The sequence below is a fragment of the Rana temporaria genome, chromosome 2 (assembly GCF_905171775.1).
Source record: "Rana temporaria chromosome 2, aRanTem1.1, whole genome shotgun sequence".
In the NCBI taxonomy this organism is placed as follows: domain Eukaryota; kingdom Metazoa; phylum Chordata; class Amphibia; order Anura; family Ranidae; genus Rana; species Rana temporaria.
The window spans coordinates 94,885,725-94,910,581 of record NC_053490.1 but is presented as its reverse complement, the minus strand read 5'-3'; the positions used below and the strand labels follow the sequence as shown (position 1 = coordinate 94,910,581).

Genomic DNA, 24,857 nt, shown 5'->3' with positions numbered 1-24,857 from the left:
TATATGAATAAATGAATAAACAAATTGTGTCAGAGCATCAAAATATAATAATATTTGTACTGAATAGCAATATAGTAAGAGAAAGGGAAAGTTAAAAATGACGGACCTTGTCTGCATGAACCAATACAAGGAAAAGGGCAGTCAGTAGATATACAGCTGAACACAGAATCCGCTGGCTAGAAGGTGTATATAGGAGGGGATTGCTGGCATAAGACTGCAAATACAAAAAAAAAGGGCCAGATAAATATATGTGACCCTCCTATAGAATGAATAATGAGAATCCACCAATTCCATTATTAAAGCTCCCTTAATGGTACAAAAAAGCTTACCCGCCAAACGGTGGTCGGAAGTGTACCCTGACTGCAACATCAGATAACTTTTAGGTAAATAAGGCTGTGGAGTAATCAATTGTATGCAAGCCAGGTGTGACTGGGAACTTGTGTCATACAGCTGCATCCAAATAGTATTTGTACTGAATAGCAATATAGTGAGAGAAAAGGAAAGTTAAAAGTAACTGACCTTGTCTGTATGAACCAATACAAGAAAAAAGGCAGTCAGCAGATATATAGCTGAAACACAGAATCCGCTGACTAGAAGGTGTATCTAGAAGGGAATTGCTGGCATAAGACTGGACAGAGTACATACCAACCCTAGAGGAGGTGACACCAATAAAATGTTGCTACAGTTGGAACAGAGGTGGATATTCCATCTAAATGCCACTCGGCCCCCAGGCCTTTTATGGAAGGGTTTGCTTCTGGGGGTTCCGAATGGGAACCCCCATAGTTATATTTCCCTTGCGATTTTTACCCTCTCCTAAACATTATCTCATGTTAATATACTTTCCATATTGGAACATTATGTTTCTTTTCTATATGTTTACCCCTCCCCCAGTGGCGTAACCAGAGTTATGGGCGCCCGGGGCGAAAAATTTTTTTCGCCCCCCCCCCCTTATAAACATCCACGTTTATATGTGCATAAACGTGGGGGACTTAAATATTTTGGAGCTTTTTTTTTTAAAACACCTACACTGACACTGACACTGACCTGACACCTACACTGACCCCTACACTGACCCCTACACTGACCCCTACACCTTCACTGACCCCTACACCTTCACTGACCCCTACACTGACACTGACCCCTACACTGACACTGACCCCTACACTGACACTGACCCCTACACTGACACTGACCCCTACACTGACACTGACCCCTACACTGACACTGACCCCTACACTGACACCTGCACTGACACTGACTCCTACACTGACACTGACCCCTGCACTGACACCTACACTGACCCCTACACTGACACTGACCCCTGCACTGACACCTGCACTGACACTGACCCCTGCACTGACACTGACCCCTGCACTGACACCTACACTGACCCCTACACTGACACCTGCACTGACACTGACCCCTACACTGACACTGACCCCTGCACTGACACTGACCCCTGCACTGACCCCTGCACTGACACTGACCCCTACACTGACACTGACCCCTACACTGACCCCTGCACTGACACCTGCACTGACACTGACCCCTACACTGACACTGACCCCTGCACTGACACTGACCCCTGCACTGACACCTGCACTGACCTGACCCCTGCACTGACACTGACCTGACCCCTGCACTGACACCTACACTGACCTGACCCCTACACTGACACCTACACTGACCCCTACACTGACACTGACCCCTACACTGACACTGACCCCTACACTGACACCTGCACTGACCCTGACCCCTGCACTGACACCTACACTGACCTGACCCCTACACTGACACCTACACTGACACCTGCACTGACACTGACCCCTACACTGACACTGACCCCTACACTGACACTGACCCCTGCACTGACACTGAACCCTGCACTGACACTGAACCCTGCACTGACACTGAACCCTGCACTGACACTGAACCCTGCACTGACACTGACCCCTGCACTGACACTGACCCCTGCACTGACACTGACCCCTGCACTGACACTGACCCCTGCACTGACACTGACCCCTGCACTGACCCCTGCACTGACACTGACCCCTGCACTGACACTGACCCCTGCACTGACACTGACCCCTGCACTGACACTGACCCCTGCACTGACACTGACCCCTGCACTGACACTGACCCCTGCACTGACACTGACCCCTGCACTGACACTGACCCCTGCACTGACCCTGACCCCTGCACTGACCCCTGCACTGACACTGACCTGACCCCTGCACTGACACTGACCCCTACACTGACACTGACCCCTACACTGACCCCTGCACTGACACTGACCCCTGCACTGACACTGACCCCTGCACTGACACTGACCCCTGCACTGACACTGACCCCTGCACTGACCCTGACCCCTACACTGACACTGACCTGACCCCTGCACTGACACTGACCCCTACACTGACCTGACCCCTACACTGACCCCTGCACTAACACTGACCCCTACACTGACACTGACCCCTACACTGACACTGACCTGACCCCTACACTGACACTGACCTGACCCCTGCACTGACCTGACCCCTGCACTGACACTGACCCCTGCACTGACACTGACCCCTGCACTGACCCACCTAACTCCTACAGTAGAAGTCCATCCTCTGAGTCCTCCTTACCTGTGTCTGCTCTTCTCCAGAGACTCCTCCAGGACGGACAGGACCCCAGCACCGACGGAGTTCCGACTCTCTTCCCCGCCGGCCGCCAGCACTATCCACCCGCAGCTCGCTCCATGCTGCAACTCCCCTCCACACAGTGGCAGCGCCGTACCGCAGAGCACCAGAGCGGAGGGGAAGACGGCGCCGGCGGCTTTCCGTGCCTGACGTCTCCCGCCGGCCGCCGACATTTTCAGACTTTCCCGGCGCTCTGCGATTGGACGTATGGCGGTCATGTGTGGAGGCGGGACTTCCAGCCCCACTCCTCACATGACCCCCATATGCCCAATCACAGGGCGCTGGACATTACACATTACACGCTGGCCGCTCGCAACATCCGGTGACACGGGAAATTAAAATTAGGAGGAGGCACGGAAAGTCGCCCCCCTAAATGGTTCGCCCGGTGCAACAGCACCCCCTGCCCCCCCCTTCCTACGCCAGTGCCCTCCCCCCCCCCAGTACATGGCGGTTGAGGAGAAAGGGTTATACGTGAAATGTGCCAAGGAATGTTTTTCATTTGTTCTGCCTCTTATAGAGGGATGCTTTAGTTTTAGTTTCATACAATGTATGTTAATTATTTTCCAAGCACAAAATGTTTGGAGAATACTGCTACTAGTAGCTCCTATTACAGTGGGGATGGAAAGTTTGGGCACCCCAGGTATAAATTTGTATTAATGTGCATAACGAAGCCAAGGAAAGATGGAAAAATCTCCAAAAGGCATCACATTACAGATTAGACATTCTTATAATATGTCAAAAAAAGTTAGATTTTATTTCCATCATTTACACTTTCAAAATGACAGAAAACAAAAAAATGGCGTCTGCAAAAATTTGGGCACCCTGCAGAGTTAATATCTTGTACTGCCCCCTTTGGCAAGTATCACAGCTTGTAAACACTTTTTGTAGCCAGCCAAGAGTCTTTCAATTCTTGTTTGAGGTATCTTTGCCCATTCTTCCTTACAAAAGTCTTCCAGTTCTTTGAGATTTCTGGGCTGTCTGTCACGCACTGCTCTTTTAAGATCTATCCATAGATTTTCAATTATGTTGAGGTCAGGAGATTGTGAAGACCATGGCAAAACCTTCAGTTTACGCCTCTTGAAGTAATCCCCCGTGGATTTTGAGGTGTGTTTAGGATCATTATCCATTTGTAGAAGCCATCCTCTATTTAACTTCAGCTTTTTCACAGATGGCATCAAGTTACCATCCAAAATTTGCTGAAATTTTAATGAATCCATTTTTCCTTCTAATCGTGAAATGTTCCCTGTGCCACTGGCTGCAATACAACCCCAAAGCATGATTGATCCACCCCCATGCTTAACAGTTGGACAGAGGTTCTTTTCATTAAATGATGTGCCCTTTCTTCTCCAAACGTACCTTTGCCCATTCTGGCCAAAAAGTTCTATTTTAACCTCATCGGTCCACAGAACTTGTTTCCAAAAAGCATCAGGCTTGTCTATATGTTCATTTGCAAAGTTCAAACACTGATTTTTGTGGTGAGGACGTAGAAGAGGTTTTCTTCTGATGACTCTTCCATGAAGACCATATTTGTACAAGTATCTCTTTATAGTGGAATAGTGTACCACAACTCCAGTGTCTGCCAGATCTTTCTGGAGGGATCATGCAGTCAAACGTGGGTTTTGAATTGCTTTTCTCACAATCCTGCGAGCTGTTATGTCTGATATTTTTCTTGGTCTTCCAGATCTTGCTTTAACTTCCACTGTTCCTGATGACTACCATTTCTTAATTACATTCCAAACAGAGGATATTGACATCTGAAATAGCTTTGCTATCTTCTTATAGCCTTCTCCAGCTTTGTGAGCGTCAACTATTTTCAGTTTCAGTTTTCTAGACCACTGCTTAGAAGAACCCATGGTGCTGATTGTTGGGGCAAGGTCATTTAAAACCTTTGAGATTGACATCACCTGGTCTTCCCAGACGATGATTGAGAACAATCCATGACACTGGCAGGTCTCAGCATTGCAAAGGGGGCAGTGCATGCTATACATTTTGAAAGTGTAAATGATGGAAATAAAATCTAACTTTTTTTGACATATTATAAGAATGTCTAATCTGTAATTTGATGCATTTTGGAGATTTTTCCATCTTTCCTTGGCTTCGTTATGCACATTAATACAAATTTTTACCTGGGGTGCCCAAACTTTCGATGTATATGCCAAAGGTTTAAAAACATGGATGTATACGTGATGATCTGTGGGGAGGGTAGACCTACAGCCATAAAACTTGGTGATTATTATGTACTAGATTTTGCCCAGCTTTGTAACCCCCTTCTTTTTCATCTTTTTGTATTTTTTTGCACTATTTGTGTGCAAGGATAAACTATGGGGATCAGGTCCGCTTTGTTGCATTTTGTCGCTGGAGGCCGCTGTCGCTCGGCGCAGGTAAGACCCTGGCACGTTTGCACGTGCTGGTTCCTGTTTACGGATGGAGGTGGCGACTGCCATGCTATGTATGGCCGCGCCCCTCTAGTCTTCTCTGTGTCGCGAGATCTTGACGCGCGGCCTCATTTCCCGGCGTGACGTCACACAGATGCGACGCCTCTCTTTGAGCTTGTCGCATCAGTTACCTCAGTAACCTGTTGGCGTTTGGGGGGGTGACGCGGCGCGCCATCACACCCGGGGGGCGGTACTTGGATGCAGTTGTATGACGCAAGTCCCCTCCCACACATGAGCTGGTTCCCATTCACACCTGGCCTGCATACAATTGATCACTCCATAGCCTTATTTAAAGCCAGGTACTTTTTACCTAAAAGTTATCTGATGTTGCAGTCAGGGTACACCTTTGACCACCGCTTGGCGGGTAAGCTTTCTTGTACCATTAAGGGAGCTTTAATAATGGAATTGGTGGATTCTCATTATTCATCCTATAGGAGGGTCACATATATTTATCTATCCCCTTTTTTTTCTCTGTATTTACAGTCTTATGCCAGCAATTCCCTTCTAGATACACCTTCTAGTCAGCGGATTCTGTGTTTCAGCTGTATATCTGCTGACTGCCTTTTTTCTTGTATTGGTTCATACAGACAAGGTCTTTCCTTTTCTCTCATTATATTGCTATTCAGTACAAATACTATTTGGATGCAGCTGTATGACACAAGTTCCCAGTCACACCTGGCTTGCATACAATTGATTACTCCACAGCCTTATTTAAAGCTTATTTACCTAAAATGTATCTGATGATGCAGTTCTGACCACCGTTTGGCAAGTAAGCTTTTTTGTACCATTAAGGGAGCTTTAATAATGGAATTGGTGGATTCTCATTATTCATCCTATAGGAGGGTCACATATATTTATCTGGCCCTTTTTTTAATTTTATTTTTTATTTACAGTCTTATGCCAGCAATCCCCTCCTATATACACCTTCTAGCCAGCGGATTCTGTGTTCAGCTGTATATCTACTGACTGCCCTTTTCCTTGTATTGGTTCATGCAGACAAGGTCCGTCATTTTTAACTTTCACTTTCTCTTACTATATTGCTATTCAGTACAAATATTATTATATTTTGATGCTCTGACACAATTTGTTTATTCATTTATTCATATGGATTCTCTTGTGTGATTCAGGGGTTTTTCTTTCTTCCCCCTCCAAAGAGAAAAAAGAGAAAAGAAAAAAGAACCAATCGTGTAAAACTAGGCGGGTGTAGCTCTGAGCCCTATAACGAGGTCTCAGATGAACTACCTTCCCTCTTCCAGCTGCTCCCTAATATTTTAGGTACATATATTCTTTTCCACGCAATTGTGTGCAAATCATGTAAATCATATCTGAGTTGAACTTTGGGTGACCCCACATGTCCATCTCTGTTGATGGGTACTAGCCCTTTGTAGGGGACTGCATCACCATGCATGCCATCTGATGCGCCTAATTAACCATTTGCGCTTACAGAGGTATGTTTTTGCGTTCATGCCGCCCTCTGTGCCACTGTCCTCCAGTTGTTTTCTGTTATGCGATTTTAGCGACTTTCCGCTTAAAGCGTTTTTTTCTGTCCCAATTTTTCAGGTTGCATGTCCGAGTGGAGGACCAGGTTCCTGGGTTTAACCCTTTGTGTGAACCCGGACGCCTCTGCTTTTTAATCGGCAACTTATTATCATATATTTTTTTCCCATTTGAGAATACTCACAAATACACAAAACGGTCAGTATTTGCCATATACTTGATAGTAGTATATATCTTTATGTGTATTCAGTGCTTGGCTGTGGATCACCTCTCTCCCCATATGTATGGTCATGTGCATAGAGAGCAATATGTTGTTATTTATATACCATGGGCCAGATTCACAAAGAGTTACATCGGCGTATCAGTAGATACGCCGTCGTAAGTCCGAATCTGCGCCGTCGTATCTTTAAGCTTATGCTCAAATTGAGATACGCTTAAATGTTGCTAAGATACGACCGGCGTAAGTCTCCTACGCCGTCGTATCTTAGGGTGCATATTTACGCTGGCCGCTAGGTGGCGCTTCCGTTGATTTCCTCGTAGAATATGCAAATGAGCTAGATACGCTGATTCAGAAACGTACGTGCGCCCGGCGGATTTTTTTCCGTCGTTTTATGTAAGGCTCTTTCCGGCGTAAAGTTACTCCTGCTATATGAGGCATAACCAATGTTAAGTATGGACGTCGGGACAGCGTCGAATTTTACGTCGTTTGTGTAAGTTGTTCGCGAAAAGGGCTTTGCGTAAATTACGTTCACGTCAAAAGCATTGACTATTTGCAACGTGATTAGGAGCATGCGCACTGGGATACGTTCATGGACGGCACATGCGCCGTTCGTTAGAAACGTCATTTACGTGGGGTCATGTTTTATTTACACCTCTTCACAATTTGAATTAGGCGCGCGTACGCCGGCACATTTACGTTACGCCGCCGTAACTTAGGGCGCAGGTTCTTTGTGAATACAGAACCTGCCTCACTAAGTTACGGCGGCGTAGCGTATCTGAGATACGCTATGCCCGCACAAAGTTACGGCGGGCTATCTGAATCTAGCCCCAAGTATGTATTTTTACGATAATTTTTTTTTTTTGTTCTTTTCTGTTTGTATTTTGTCGTGTGTGTGTGTGTGTATATAGATCTTGCTGTCAACGTATACCGCAATCCCTCACCCCTGAAGAAGAGGTCCTATAAAGACGCCTCGAAACGTTAAATGTTGGGTTACCTGTCTTCACCCTATAGACAGACCTGGGCTTTGCATCATCTTTTTTGTTGTTTGTGTTGCCAGTGTTCCCAGTATAATATTTGTTTGCCTCCCACTTTGTGCTGTCCTTTCATGTTATGCCCTTGGATCTCATGTATGCGTTCCTATGTGCAGTGTAGCTTTCACCACCAATAATGTAAAATGTCCCATACATGTCGCCCAGAGGCGATTCAGTTCGCATGTGCCGCGCTATATAAGTTTTTCATTCATTCATTCATTCATACATATATATTTTTTGTCAATAAAATTAGATTATACCTTTTTTCAATACCTTGTGACTTGTTTAGTCATTAAATTAACCTAGTCTTTCCAATTTAAAGTCCCACTGAGGAAACACACTCCCTATTTTTTAGGGATGTGGTAGGACTTAGGTTTACACACTTGCAATATTGGACACCTTCACCATTTTTTTTTTGTGACAATCAGGGACACTGTTTCTGGCTTACACTGGTGTGGTGGCGATAAGGAACACTGTTGCTGGCATGCACTGGTTTGGCGACACTGGGACTGGTGTGGTGGTGAGCAGAAAAACTGCTGCTTGCTGCACTGGTCTGGTGGCAAGCAGGAACATTGTTTCTAGATTCACTAGACTGGTGGCACTGTGCCTTGTGTGGTGATCAGAAAACTGACTATTAGGGCTCATTCACGTGTGAGATTGGAGGTGGTAAAACCTCACAGTTGAGTGCTTTTGTTTCACTATTAGTTATTGGGCTGATAGTGTAGTGTTGCTGTGTTGCACTCCCCTTAGTTGGATTGCTTTGGCACCTCTGAATGTTTTGAATTATACTGTTCCTGTATCCAATGATGTATGATTGAAGGATTTCTGTGCACACTGTAAAATTATTTTTCTGGAGTTAATCGAAGGACATGGGTCTCTGTGTTTACGATTAACTCCTAATATTGTTTTTCCTAAAAAAAATTACACAGCACATACTAAAAGTGGGGGAAAAAACATGTTGTTTGTGCAGTGCCAATGCAACTGTCAGGAACATGTGGAAGAATATATAACAAAAAACAGCTAGCCACTCCTTCCCAGCATGTAAACCAAATAATAAAAAAAAAAAGCTTTACCCCCAGAATTCAAAAGAATATTTTCCTTCTTTGATTGGTATGAACTGTGCTGGTAATGAGCGTGATATAGTATAGGTGTGGACATACAGTATTTCACAAAAGTGAGTACATCCCTCACATGTTTGTAAATATTTTATTATATCTTTTCATGTGACAACACTGAAGAATGCACTTTGCTACAATATAAAGTAGTGAGTGTACAGCTTGTAATACAGTCTAAATTTGCTGTCCCCTAAAAATAACTCAACACACAACCATTAATGTAGAAACCGCTGGCAACAAAAGTGAGTACACCCCTAAGTGAAAATGTCCGGTGTCATGTGACTCATTAAAGGGGTTATAACGGAATTTTTTTTTCCCCCCTAAATAGCTTCCTTTACCTTAGTGCAGTCCTCCTTCACTTACCTCATCCTTCGATTTTTGCTTTTAAATGTCCTTATTTCTTCTGAGAAATGCTCACTTCCTGTTCTTCTGTCTGTAATTCACCACTGTAATGCAAGGTTTTCTCCCTGGTGTGGAGAAAGCTCTTGAGGGGGGAGGGGGCGAGCAGGCAAGTCAGGACACTCTCTACTTTGCAGATAGAGAAAGGAGCTGTGTGTTAGTGGGCGTCCTGACCCTCCTGCTTGCCCGCTCCCCCCCCCTCAAGAGGCTTTCTGCACACCAGGAAGAAAGCCTCGCATTACGTGGTGAGTTAGACAGAAGAACAGGAAGTGAGGATTTCTCAGAAGAAATAAGGACATTTAAAAGCAAAATCGAAGGATGAGGTAAGTGAAGGAGAATCTGCACTAAGGTAAAGGAAGCTATTTAGGGAAAATTTTTTTTTTCCTTTACAACCCCTTTAAGTGTTACAAGGGCTAAGGTGTGTTACATTTGGTGTTATCGCTCTCACTCTCTCATACTGGTCACTGGAAGTTCAACATGGCCCTTATGACTCGCTGAGGATCTGAAAAAAATAATTGTTGCTCTACATAAAGATGGCATAGGCTATAAGAATATTGCCAAGACCCTGAAACTGAGCTGCAGCATGGTGGCCAAGACCATACATTGGTTTAACAGGACAGGTTCCACTCAGAACAGGCCTTGCCAAGAAGTTGGCCTCAACATTTGGGTGGGGTGGTTGTCACCTGGTGGCACTGCCCCCTTTTTTCTGACATCAAAGACCGGTGTATGTTGGGTGAGGAATGTCAGAAGGGGGCGGTGCCACCAGGTGACATAGCCAGGTGGCCCGCCCCTTATCTAATATAAGAACTGTCAAATGGCTTGGCCTGCAGTAGACGGCCAGTCTTCATGGATGGTGGGAGTGTTTTTTTATTTTTATTTTACGGGTTTGGCGAGTGGCATAATTGACGATGGATTTACATTTGGGAAAACAATTTTTTAATTGGGAATTGTCAAAACTCCTCTCTGTGTTTTTATTACTTTTTAACACTTTTTTGGTGAATGGCTGGGGGTACTTTGTACCCCATACTCATTCACATAGGGGGGAGCGAAATCTGGGAGGGCCCCCTTGTTAAAGGTGGCTTCCAGATTCTGATAAACCCCCTGCCCGCAGACACCCTCAAACACCGACCACAGTTGTGGAGAGAAGGCCCTTGTCCCCATCAACATAGGGACAAGGTGCTTTGGGGTGGGGTAGGGGGCGGAGTGGCTCTGCTCCTTAACAATAGCTTATACAAAGCTTTGCCCAATCAGGGCACAAAATGCGCTGTGCAGTGTATTGCAGGGCAATCAGTAGGGCGAGCACCTGCTGAATACCCTGCAAATTCCGGTGTTCCCCAAACGGGGCAAAAAGCCAATGTTTGGCCCGAACTGAAGCTCTCAGGCTGAACTGTTCACCCAACTCTTATCACTTTTGGCAGTAAATGTAAACAGGACTAATAGAGGGGGTGAATCTCCCTCACAGACAGCAATAAAGACCTCACAGGTGTTTTAACTCTCTTTACGCTAACCAAAACAAAAAAAAAGTTTTGCCTTTTTGTTATACTTTAAACGTTCTAAGGTCATAATTGAAGGCCCCTTTCACAATTGTACTTACAACTTGGGACTGCAAAGTCACATGACAAGTCGTTCCTTGTGATTTCCAATGACAACCATTCATATTAGTATGACTTCAAGTCGTGCTGACTTCAAAGTAGTCCCTGCACTACTTTGGTCTGACTTTAATGCAAGTTCAGGTTCATAGACCTCAAGTCTTGAAATCGTGACTTTGAAGTCGCGGTAGTGTGTAAGGGGGCTAAGGCTTGGTTCACACCTGTACGTGTGGCTGCTACCCATACCACACGCATGTGAAAATCGCAGTGCGTTTGCGGGTGCAGGAACAGCAGGGAAATTGCATGATCAAAATGACCATGCAATTTCCCTGCAAGCAGCATTTTGAAAAAGGTGCATGCGCTTTTCAGAGGGAAATGCAGCCACGGCAGCCTATTCAAATGATTTGGCTGCCGTGCCCACAAAAATGCAGGGATTTTCACCTAGGGTAAAGCAAGCTCACTCATTATATCTGTCCCACAGCAGTTGTATAGACTTCTATGACTGCTTATGTTCCCACAGGGCAAACAGCATCTTGTTTTCTTTATCGTACATCACGGGACACAGAGCAGCATATTCATTACTATATGGGTTATATGGAGTACCTTCAGGTGATGGACACTGGCAATCTCAAAAACAGGAAGTGCCCCTCCCTATATAACCCCCTCCCATAGGAGGAGTACCTCAGTTTTTTCGCCAGTGTCTTAGGTGTTGGTCATGGTTTAGCTTGCCTCCACATCCTTGGGATTAAGGTGGGCTAACTGGTTCTGTCCAAAGGCCTCAGTGCTAAAGTGGTCAGCAACCGGACCCCAAACCATTGGGGTATAGCCCATAATGCTTTCTGTCACAGAGAGCTGGACTCTGGGCCCAGAACTTAGAAACCTTTGGGGGCCTAATGTTTCTGTTGCCAGGGTGCTATATGGGCCCAGGACAGTGGATCCTTCATAGGAACCCAGGGCCTGAAGGTCTAGACGCCCCACGGAGATGGGGGAAGATTGGACCTCTTGTTGTGCAAAGTCCTGCGGCTTGGAGCAGGTAAATGAAGGGGAAACTTGCGGAACTTGGTTCGCAGCAGGTTTTTTCTGGGGGAAGGTCACAGTGGGACATGCCTATGGTTTATGCGCTGCATCTGGCAAGGTGAGTTACATATCTTAGGATAGGATGACTCTGTATGTATATATTCCCCATAATCGTGACCTCCCTGGTAGTATTGCAACTGGTGCTAGAAAGCATTGAAAAAGGGCCTGTGTGTATAGTGACAATTCTCTCTAAGAGAAGCCCCTGGGAATCTACTGAGGTTTCTTATGTAAAAGGGAGTGAATGCTCCTACCTGCAAGCCTGCTCAGAGAGGTCCAGGCGGTTGCTGCAGGAAAAGATGCCGCTCTGTGGATCCTGGCCTGGACAGCAGGATCAGCCTCTGACCTCCTCGTGTGGTCCCCCCCCCCTCGCCGGCGGGCGCGCGCGTCCCCGTGATAGGGGCGCAATTTCGCGCCGTTTTCTGATAGGGGAAGGGCGGGCCTGTAGGTAAAAGGAAGGGGCGGCCCTTCCAAAAGGTTCCCAGCTCAGTGAAGTGTGGAACTGAGAGAGGAAGGACCAGAGCGGCAGCGTGGGGCGCCGAGGACACACAGTGGCCAAAGAAGAGTACTACAGTCTTCAAAAAGACTGTCTTTTACCCTAGAGATAGGGTTTCTTTTTCAGCATTTTTTTGGCAAATACTACTAAAGGGGGACAGAATGGTTTTTCTTTCTTTGGTTTAAAAAAAAAAAAAAAAAGAAGAAACAAACCAAGTTAATAAGAAGGAAGGCATTTTTTCCCCCAGAAAGGTTTTTTGGGCAACAACTATTTATTTTCCCAAACACCGTTAAGTAGTGGGCGTACCTCTGTATTGTACCATGGCATCTGGTTTAGAGGGTACAAGAGGTGGGGATTCCCCCAGAGGGTCTGAGGTCTCAGACAAAGTCATGCCGCTACTTTCCCCAGAGGGAGCCTTGGTGGAACCATCGAGATCTGGGGCTGGAGCTGGCATGGGTCAGTCCAACCCTAGGGTGGTCACGGACGAGATACTGTCCACCTCTCTAAAGGAGATGGAAAAAAGAATGGAAAAAATGATAGCCAAGGCTATGCGGGGCAGAAAACGGAATAGATCTCCGTCGCCCGAGTGTGAACCCTCAGATGAGGAGGTCCCTTCCGCAGGGGAATTGGAAGACCTCTTGGACAAGGACCAAGTAGGTTCAGGGATCGAGGATCCGGGTACGGAGGAGTCTGGCGCAGCCTCCCAAGGGGAGAGCTGGTGGGTTCAAGTTTTAACAGACTTGGTCCATAGGACGTTCAACTTGCCAGTACCAGATCTCCAAGTATCAACGGTCTCAGCTTTGGGCTCACTAAGAGCGCCTCAAACCAATGCGGTTTTTCCGATCCATCCTCTACTAGAGGAAGTTATGTTCCAAGATTGGGCCAAGCCAGATAGAATCTTTGTACCGCCAAAAAGATTCTCTGCCTTATATCCTATGGAAGAGACATTTTCCAAGAGATGGGCAGCCCCGGCTGTAGACGCAGCCATCTCATGTGTTAACAAATCTTTAACATGCCCTGTAGAAAACATACAGGTGTTCAAAGATCCGGTTGATAAACGCTTGGAAACGCTACTTAAAACCTCCTTAACTACTGCAAGGGCAGTAGTGCAGCCAGCTGTGGCTGCAATTGGGGTTGCACAAGCATTATCGGATCAAGCTAAGCAGATGCTTAAACTTATTCCTGCCCAGCAGGCAGAAGAATTTTCGGACGTCCCTAGGGCCATACGCTTTACGGTAGATGCGATTAAGGATTCTATCCAGCAAGCGTCACGTTTATCGTTATCCCTTATCCATATGAGAAGACTCTTATGGTTAAAGAGCTGGGAGGCAGAGCCCCCATGCAAGAAGCTCTTGGTAGGGTTCCCCTTCCATGGAGGACGACTCTTCGGAGAAGACCTGGATAAATACATTCAGACCATTTCAAGCGGAAAAAGTACTCTGTTGCCCACCAAGAAAAAGTTTCGGGGGCCTGCGTTTAAACGACAGTACTCCCCTGGGCAGGGGCCTTCCAATACCAAACAGTATCGACGGCCTCCTGCAAGATCAAACTTTAACAAATCGCAGGGACAGGCCGCCGGAGGCAAGAAGCAGTGGTTTCGCAAGCCAGCAAAGCCAGCCCCCAAGCCGGCCTTATGAAGGGGCGCCCCCACCCACGAAGGTGGGGGGAAGACTGCGTCTCTTTGCAGAGGTTTTGGAGGCCAGCATTCCCGACAGATGGGTACGGTCTTCCGTGGCTACAGGCTACAAACTAGACTTCCTAAAGTTTCCTCCTCCTCATTTTCAGGAGTCAAGAGTACCAAACGATCCGAAGAAGGGAGCCGCATTAATAGCGGCATTGAATCATCTACTCTCTCAGGAGGTAATAGTAGAGGTACCAGTCCAAGAACAGGGGCTAGGTTTCTACTCCAACCTATTCATCATCCCAAAGCCCAACGGCGATATCAGGCCAATTTTGGACTTAAAAATGGTGAATTCATACCTAAAGGTCCGCTCATTTCGGATGGAATCCGTGCGGTCAGCAGCTGCCGCACTTCAGAAGGACGATTTTATGGCATCCATAGACATAAAGGATGCTTACCTTCATGTTCCAGTTTACCAGCCACATCAAAGATTTCTACGCTTCTCGGTGGCTCTACGTCATTTCCAATTCGTGGCGCTTCCCTTCGGGTTGGCTACGGCCCACCTGGTGTTTACGAAGGTCCTAGCTCCAATCCTAGCCAATCTAAGGATCCAAGGGGTCACGATCCTAGCTTACCTGGACGACCTCCTAGTCATAGATCACTCATCTCCTGGCTTGGAACGAGCAGTGGCCCTCACAGTTCAGTACCTCGAGAGGTTCGGCTGGGTCCTAAATCGAGAAAAATCGGCATTCCAGCCCACAAGGCAGTTGGAATATCTCGGCATGAGATTAGACACAGAACAACAGAGGGTGTTTCTGCCTCTGATAAAAGTCAAAGCCATCAAGGAATTAATCCTACTGGTTCTAAGCAAGAAAGAACCAACTGTTCGCCTATGTATGCGGTTACTAGGCAAGATGGTGGCCACATTCGAGGCGGTACCGTACGCCCAGAGCCACACTCGCATCCTGCAGGCAGCCATCCTGTCAGCATGGAGCAGGAGGTCACAGGCCTTAGATATCCCTTTGCCGCTCTCATCAAGAGTCTGACAAAGTCTGTGTTGGTGGTTAGACCCTCAGAATCTACTGAAGGGGAAGTCTTTCAGTCCAGTGGCTTGGAAGATAGTAACCACAGACGCCAGCCTAACAGGCTGGGGAGCAATTTTGGATGGTTGCACTCGCCAAGGCACTTGGGCAAAGCCAGAGAAGCAGTTGCCCATCAACATCTTGGAGCTCAGAGCTGCTCGACTAGCCCTCAGGGCTTGGACGGCCAAGTTGCAGGGGTTCCCGGTGAGAATTCAATCGGACAATGCCACGGCAGTGGCATACATAAATCACCAAGGGGGAACCAAGAGTCAAGCCGCTCAGAGAGAGGTGAGCTTGATTCTCCTATGGGCAGAAGCTCATGTGCCCTGCATATCGGCAATATTCATTCCAGGAGTGGACAACCTTCAGGCGGACTTCTTAAGTCGCCAGACTCTGTTGCCGGGGGAATGGTCTCTACATCCACAGGTCTTTCAGACACTCTGCCAGAGATGGGGAGTGCCGGACGTGGATGTCATGGCATCAAGACTCAACAAGAAGCTAGACAGGTTCATATCCCGCTCAAGGGATCCGATGGCCTGCGGAACCGATGCGCTGGTTTGCCCTTGGCATCAGTTCAAACTACTTTATGCTTTTCCCCCGCTCCAGTTACTACCCCGCCTGCTGCGCAGGATCAGGGTGGAGCACATACCAGTCATCCTGGTAGCTCCATCATGGCCCAGAAGGGCATGGTATTCACTAATCCTAAAGATGGTAGTGGGAGACCCTTGGACTCTTCCTCTACGGCCAGACCTGCTATCGCAAGGTCCGATCCTCCACCCTGCCTTATGGCATCTAAATTTGACGGCCTGGAAGCTGAATCCCTGATTCTCAGGGGTAGAGGTCTGTCTCAGAAAGTAATCTCTACCCTAATCAGAGCCAGGAAACCGGTCTCTAGGGTGATTTATTACAGGGTCTGGAAGGCCTATGTAGGCTGGTGTGAGTCCAAGCTATGGCTTTCTCGTAAGTTTACCATCGATAGAGTATTACGTTTTCTCCAGCTAGGAGTGGATAAAGGACTGGCATTAAGCACTATCAAAGGACAGATTTCAGCTTTGTCAGTGTGGTTTCGGCGGTCGCTGGCCACCCACTCGCTGGTTAAGACCTTCATGCAGGGGGTCTTACGTATTAATCCTCCAGTTAAATCCCCGCTTTGTCCGTGGGATTTAAATCTTGTTCTGTCAAGGTTACAGAAACAACCTTTTGAGCCGTTGGCTGAAATTCCTTTGGTTTTACTGACAAGGAAGTTAGTATTTTTGGTCGCCATAGTTTCCGCCAGAAGAGTATCGGAACTGGCAGCCTTATCCTGTAAGGAACCATATCTTATTTTGCATAAGGACAGGGTCGTTCTCCGCCCTCATCCTTCCTTCCTACCAAAGGTTATATCCAGTTTTCATCTAAACCAGGATTTGGTATTACCATCCTTCTTTCCTAAACCTACTTTCAGACAGGAAGGGTTGCTGCATACCTTGGATATTGTCAGGGCCATGAAGGCCTATCTTAAAGCTACAGAGAAGATCCGGAAAACAGATGTGTTGTTCATTTTACCGGATGGGCCCAAGAAGGGGCAGGCAGCTGCAAAATCCACCATCTCGAGGTTGATTAAACAGTTAATCACTCAGGCCTACGGCTTGAAAGGGTTGCCTCCTCCGTTATCATTAAAGGCTCATTCTACTAGGGCCATGGGCGCCTCCTGGGCAGCACACCACCAGATCTCTATGGCTCAAGTTTGCAAGGCGGCAACCTGGTCTTCAGTCCACACGTTTACAAAATTCTACCAGTTGGACGTAAGAAGGAATACTGATACAGCCTTTGGGCAGGCAGTGCTGCAGGCTGCAGTTTGAGACCCTCGGATTCCGGGGGCTCCCTTTTGAGTTAAATTTAAAAATTATTTTTTCTCAACTAAGTTGGATTTATTATGATTTGAGTATATCTCTAAATTAAATCCTTTTGTCTTGGGAAGATGTTCTCCCTCCCCTCATTGTAAGCATTGCTTTGGGACATCCCATATAGTAATGAATATGCTGCTCTGTGTCCCGTGATGTACGATAAAGAAAAAGAGATTTTTAATACAGCTTACCTGTAAAATCTTTTTCTTGGAGTACATCACGGGACACAGAGCTCCCACCCCTCTTTTGGGGACCATTTTGGGAGGCATACTGCTTGCTACAAAACTGAGGTACTCCTCCTATGGGAGGGGGTTATATAGGGAGGGGCACTTCCTGTTTTTGAGATTGCCAGTGTCCATCACCTGATATATAACCCATATAGTAATGAATATGCTGCTCTGTGTCCCGTGATGTACTCCAAGAAAAAGATTTTACAGGTAAGCTGTATTAAAAATCTCTTTTTTGCAAACTGTTAATTTTATGTTTTTATTTTTGTTTTTGTCAGGCATGCTTGCTGATATTTCAGCCTGAGTTTGAAGACTGGTACGAAGAGCCAAAATTTACCATCTTTCTTGATTGTTCAAATTCCATGGAATCCTGTTTTCGGAGTGCTAAGCAAGTTGCTCTGCTTGCCCTCAATACTGTATATTCCAGTGCTATCAACATTATTGTTTTTGGATCAAGTAAGTAAAGTGAATTGGATGAAGTATATGCCAGTCTGAGAATGATTTTCTGTCTACAGTAGCTACATGGTAACAAAGTTAATAATGATGGAAAAGACTCTTGTCCATTAAAGTGTTTGTAAACCTAAAAAATAAGCTTATTCTAATCTAATTGTTGGTCAGTCAATTCTAAATATCTCACAATCCGGCCTGACTTCTTGGCCCTCGCTCACACTGAACCGATTTGACATGCGTTTTGACAGGTCAAATCGGATGACAAGTCACAGCCTATTGCCGGCAATGGCGCCATTCCAATCCGTGTGACCCCAACTTTGCGGCGCCACACTGATTTGCAAAAGTAGTTCCTGCACTACTTTTGCAGATTTCGTGTGCGACTTCAATAGACATCTGGGTATGAAGCCGCACAGATGTCTTTCATGTCACACCTGAGGTCCCATGGACATGCTGCTTTGAAGTTGCACGATTACAAAGTTGCGTTCAATGTGAACAAGGACTTCTACTGCTCTTCTTACTTTTCATTTATGTTAACACTAGCCACAGGTTCAGATCCATAGTAGTGTTGGCATGAGCAGGAACTTCTGTGGGAGAAACAGAACCCTGTGCAAAAGCATTGCTTTCCTGCAGTCTCATAACCAGCTAGTCATTTGGCAGGCTGACAAGCCCCCACCCAGCCCTGCAGAGCCTGATTGCCTGAGTCTGACAAGAGTCTCCCTGTCAATAGAACAACTGCACACACTGGAAGCAGCTAATCTTCATCAGCGGCCCCTGCTCCAAGCCCTTGGACCTTCAGGACACGGGAGAGGATATCATAACTACCGTAATAATAAGAAAAATTGTTTTGGAGGAATTTTTGCTGATTTCTTTTCTGTTCAAAAGATTTTTATTCAGGTTTTCAAAGTTCACAAATGACAATCAGGAAAAGGGGGACATGTATTTTAAAGAATTGATGGTGTACAGTAAGCAGTGTTTTTCAACCTTTTTTGAGTCAGGGCATCCTTTAGAATTGTGCAAAATCCTGGGGTACAGCAATCTGAGGGCTTCTTCTCACAAGGAAGTGCGTCCGAGCGTGATCGCTTTTTTGCATATTGCGTTTTTTAATAGGCTGCTCTATGCTTGTGAAATGCACATACAAGGTGCTGGCATCATTTTTAAAAATCGTGCCCCACTGCCATGCATTTTAGTGAGCACGAACCTAAGAATTAATGGCACTGCGCATCTGAAAAAGGCAGTGCAGTTTTGTGTGGTACAGAAAAATGTGTAATTTCACACGCATTACTGCACTGTGAAGAAGCCCTAAAATGTAGTTTGTATTCAGAGTTAAGAGGTCTAGAGCTTGTAATTCCCCCCCCCCAATCCCCCCAGCTAGCACAGGGGAATTTGTGCAGAACTGCTGCTGGGACATGAGCAGCCTGGAGTGGAGATAATAGGAGGTAATCAAGCCCTGTACAGTCTGATCATTAGATCAGTGTTTCTCAGCTCCAGTCCTCAAGGCGCGCCAACAGGTCATGTTTTCAGGATTTCCATTATTTTGCACAGGTGATTTGATCAGTTTCACTGCCTTAGTAATTATCACAGCCATTTCATCCGAGGAAAATCCTGAAAACATGACCTGTTGGGGCGCCTTGAGGACTGGAGTTGAGAAACACTGCATTAGATGGTTACCCTTTTAACTTCTGTGTACAGAGAGGAGGGAGAGAGCACACCCTGATCTCCTCCTCTATGCTGTTTTCTGTACTATTGCCCGTCAAAACTGAAAGCTGTGCGGGCAGCCCAAACAGTATAGAATAGTGATGACGAACCTTTGGACCCCAGATGTTTTGGAACTACTTTTCCCATGATGCTCATGTACTCTGCAGTGTAGTGTAGCATCATGGAAAATGTAGTTACAAAACATCTGGAGTGCCAAGGTTCGCCATCACTGGTAAAGAACATTAGTATTAACAGTTGTGAAACGTGTGGGACTTTTTGGGAGCCTAGCTGTGTACAGGGCCCCGAAAACCAAGCACCACCTTCAGGATTTCTAAGGGCGCAAATTTTTGTTTTCTCTTTCGTTCATGGATGGACACAGCCTTAATCTTGACATAGTGGGAGATAACACTTTCTGCCTAGTCACTCCTAAAGATAGGCTAACAATTTCAAAGCTGAACCGGCCCCCCCAGGGTGCGGTCACACTGACTATATCCTCTCAGCCTGCACCAAGCAGTTCAGTTTTTTTTTTTGAGCCATGATCAACTGCCGACTGGGCGACAGGCTGGATCCCAGATCCTTGTATTCTTCCCAGTTCCGGCCATCGAGCGTGTGCCGACCATAGCTGCGCGCTGGGTCGTCCACGACATGCCCGTCGCTCCAGGGCTTGCATAAGGACCGGTCTGCAGGGCCGAGTCGCTGTAGCCTGGCCGACAGTCACCTCCGTTACCATGCGGTAGATACACTGTCCAGGATGCTTCCAGCATAAACCCACAGGAATGGTAAGTAGCTACTACCATGCTTTAGCAAGAAGACAGAGCTGGGCATCCTTGGAGAGGTGAGTAAAGGGCCTTATTCCCCTTCTCCCCTCCCCCTCCTCCTAGGCTCTCTGAACTAGCTGCTGGGCAGGGGTTCCTCTGGAGAGCTTCACTTGGGGAACCATAAGTCACTAAATCCGTGTATAAAGCCGCATAAGATATTCTGCTTTCCTGTGTGTCTTGCTCCATGCTTTTGGCGCCCATGTTGGTGTCCATGCTGTATTTATTTTCTCACTGGCGGCCATCTTCTTGTAGCCGCATTTTTCTGGCGATTTCTGCTGAGGTGTACTGCCTGCTGCATTACTCTGCTGCACCGTTGGTCTCTAGTGTCAGATCAGTGGCCATTGTACCATGGATCAGACCATTTTAAAGACGGCAGATGAACAGATACACGCTGCGACTGAGCAGTTTGAAAGACTGACAAAAATCGCAGCCCCCACAAACAGCCTTCGATCCCAGCTTTGGAGAGCACAGATCGACAGACACACTCTGCAGGAAGCAGCTCTGCTAGCTAAACCATCTACTATGGTTCCTGGGTGGTGAGTCCTCTGGGGGGGAAACCCCTTGTCTCTGCTGCAGCCAGGAGTGGTGGGTTACTTGTTTGGGGGTCCCTGTGTCAGGTGTGTGGACAGCATGGCGTCAGAAGTAGACGCTTTTTCCCCCGAGACACCTGAGCTGGCAATTGATGCCCCTGCACCCGATTTATCGGTGGACACTATGCGGCAATCCCAGATGCCTTCGTAGCCAAGGTGGAAGCAGCGCGTGGGAGAATGGGGGTTAGAAAGCCCCCCCTCCCCCCGCCCGGGACAACTCAGATGCGTTCCCGGGTCCAGCTAGCACTCATGACCCTGGCCCTGAGGTATCTGAAGATGCGGACCAAGAACCCTCTTGAAGAGAATTTCTTGAAAAGATGGACCTCGCCCCGATAGTGGACCCTCCTGTGTCCAGATTAACCTGACTTGAGTTTCTTGAAAAGATGGACCTCGCCTCGATAGTGGATCCTCCTGTGTCCAGATTAACCAAGCTCCACCATGCCAGTGGAGGGGGCTCCCGCCTTTAAAGACCCTGCAGACGAGAAGGCTGAGGCGATCACCCGCAACCTGTACACGGCAGTGTGTTTGACGGTATGTCCAACCATAGTTGGGGCCCCGGTTTCTCAGACACTCACGGAAGGGGCAAACATGCTGCTCTATGATCCATCTAACAGAAAGCTGGTATAGTGATTCATCTGGGTCTGTATGTCAGTAGGGAGGTAAGCTGTTTGATTCACCATCGGTGAAGGGTGCACGGTGTGTGGACTTTACCTGATTACACACCTTCACTTATCTGAGTCTGGTACCTCCTACACTTAGGCCCCTTTCAGACTGGGGCGGGAGCTGCGGTGGCGGTATAATGCCGCTAAAAATAGTGGCGCTATACCGCCGGAATTGCCGCGGGTATCAGCCGCTAGCGGTGCGGTATTAACCCCCGCTAGCGGCCGATAAAGAGTTAATATCGCCCGCAATGCGCCTCTATAGAGGCGCATTGCGGGCGGTATTGCCGCGGTTCCCATTGTTTTCAATGGGAAGGAGCGGTGAAGGAGCGGTATACATGCCGCTCCTCTCACCGCTCCAAAAATGCTGCTGACAGGAGATTTTTTTGTCTCCCGCCAGCGCATCGCCTCAGTGTGAAAGCCCTCGGGCTTTCACATTGAGTCTGCAGTGCAGGATTTTTTCAGGCGGGATAGCAGCGCTATTTTTAGCGCTTTACCGCCTGAAAAACTCCTCAATGTGAAAGGGGCCTTAATCACTTATTTACCCATCTGTCACTTTGAATTTGCCTGATTTTTGGACTGCACTCCAATATTGTTTATAAGATTTCACTTTTTACTTAGTCTTGCTCATTTCACTTCTGCTGACTTCCATCCTCCATCCAAGGTGTTTTTTCTTTTGGACTGTAGTTCACATATTATTTACATTGGAAGACTCTTTGTGTGTTTCTTGCTATACAGTTTAGGCTAGACTGCACTCACTTTATTTTTTATTGAAGGTCACTTCTATTTGTGTTTGTACACCCCATCACCCCACTGGTCCACGGATCTTTGTCCACTCACCCCTCCCTTTCTCCCTCCCCCATTCCAGGTTTTTACAGCGCAGACACTCTCACATTTTTTACATTATCATTCCTTGTCTTGAGAGGACAATATCCTTGCTGTTTGCTGCAGTATTCACGTCCACTCACCCCACTGCCCCCTTTCCGGCCCACTCCCCCTCACTTATATCCCATACAGCGCAGGAGTTTCACCTAGTACATTTATTACGCAAATCTTTACCTACTCCAGCAGCAGTTATGGATATTTTCACGTTTATTGAACAACGCGAGGTCAACCTCGACTTGGTCTTCAATAGCGATGATCCCAAAACAGACAGTAATGTAGAACACCTCACACGGAAACTAGGGCATGGCCTTGAGAAGAAAATTAACCTTTGGTGGGACATTCACACGTTTGAGCGTTACATCAAAGCCAATCTAGTCCCTCGACGACTTAGATGGGATGTACCCCCCAATGATGGGATAGGAGATCAGGAATCCAATGAAGAATGGTTTCGATTCTTTAATGGTAAAGGCATTGAACTTCTACAGTTTCTTATCAAAAGGAAACAGAAAAAACTTAAAAAAATTGAACAGGCTCTAGCCGAACTCAAAATAAGACTGGATATACATAAAGATACTGAGGAATTCAAACGCCTTACCGCCCTACTAAAGACTTGGTAAAAAAGGATCTTGAAGTACAGCAAAGGAAAAGTAAGAAGTATGCCAGGGACATTGGTGACTATAAAAATGATGTAGTGTACAGGTGGCAGGTCAATAAAGGCCCCCCTGACCCCATCTCTACATTTTCGACACCTGAAAAACTGGCATGCCACGTCCCTTCATCCATGGAGGGTATGACAACCAACATCCCTCCAGGAATGGCTGATACACACAGAGAAACCAGAGAAGATCCCCCAATAAAGGATCAACATAGAAAAACAGACCGAGAAGAAAAACAGGCACATCCCAGTGGCCAGACCCCACGCAACTCATGGAGGAAACACTCTGAGACAGCAGCCACTCCACAACAAGGTTGGAAGAAAACTAAAAATCGGAAAAATAAAAAACCACATAATAACTGGAATAAAAATAACCAAGGATACAAAGATACAAGAGATCCACAGTACGAGCGAGGAAGAAGTCCCGAATACTCCACCAGACACTATGACAATCGAGAATATAGAGGGGACCAGCCATACTATCCTGGAACGTATAGAAGAAGTCCAGGACTGGACCCCTACTATGAACAAAGAGAAAGGCATGGCCCACCACCTCTATTACCCAGACCAAGAGAAAGGAGTCCAGTGTACCGTTACAGTCAATACATTCCTCCAAGAGACTCCCGAGACTGGTATAGAGAAGAAAGAAGAGCCCCGGAGTACCGCTACGAGGAAAGATATAGCAGATCTTTTTTAGACCGGGACACAATTTACCACCCTCCAAGGAAAACAGAGGAAACGAAGCAGAGTAGCCCCCTAAGAAAAGAGGATGCAGGGCAGGAAAAAGAAAACAAGAAAGAAATAGAGAGAAATTGAGAACAATAGGAGAAGGAATCTTTAATTTGACTGATATACCACTGACCCAAGAAGAAATCCTAGTATTAGATAAAGGACTCAAATATGCACCGGCCAGGAACTTGGATACATTTCAGACCTACATAAATATCGAAAAATATGTTAGGAAACTGAACATTAAAAAATACATGACTGGCAAGACCTTTAAGCCTACTGGAGGGGAAAATGATACAGTGGTTCACAGTCAATTAAGGAATAAATCGACCTTTAATCCAAAAGTTAAAGACGGGAAACATATAGAAGTATTCAGAAATATGGTGACAGACGAAATGAAAAAACTAGCGATCAAGAAAGTAGAGGAACCTAGATCCATGAAGATCGGTATCAAGAAACTTAGAACCAATAAAGATCTCGTGATCAGACCTTCAGACAAAGGTGGGGGAATAGTGTTACTGACCACGGAACAATATCACAAAGGCATGCTTAAACTTCTTAACGACCCTGAGACCTATAGTCCAATGTCAAGAAATCCAATGTTCAAATGGAGAAAAGAACTCGAACAAGTCGTGCACTTGGGCCTCAAAAAAGGAGTCCTGGATAAAAAAGAAGCAAAGTACCTGATCCCCGAAGCTTGCAGGACCCCCATCATCTACGCCTTGCCCAAGATCCACAAAGATAAAGAAAACCCTCCCTTCAGACCCATTGTTAACGGCATAGATTCAATAACAGCCAGACTTGGCCAATACATAGACCGCTACCTACAACAGGCCGTGCAACATACACGCGCATACCTAAAAGACACAAAGGAAATGCTGCAACTGTTAGCCGGGCTGAATGAAGACGGACCTCTGTTAATGGCCACGGCCGATGTCTCATCATTGTATTCTATTATTCCTCACCACTTAGCTTGTGACGCCACCAAGTGGGGACTTCGGAACTTTACCGACCTTC

General features: G+C 46.6%; 1 protein-coding gene across 3 annotated transcripts in view; it reads left to right on the top strand.

The window, feature by feature from the left end:
• The window catches only part of PARP4 (poly(ADP-ribose) polymerase family member 4), a 381,003-nt gene that overhangs the window by 174,910 nt on the left and 181,236 nt on the right, over positions 1-24,857 (top strand). For all 3 annotated transcript variants that reach the window (XM_040340552.1, XM_040340551.1, XM_040340554.1), the window contains one exon: positions 17,638-17,815. In XM_040340552.1, the coding sequence (XP_040196486.1) occupies positions 17,638-17,815 (178 nt within the window). The remainder of the gene's footprint in view (positions 1-17,637; positions 17,816-24,857) is intronic.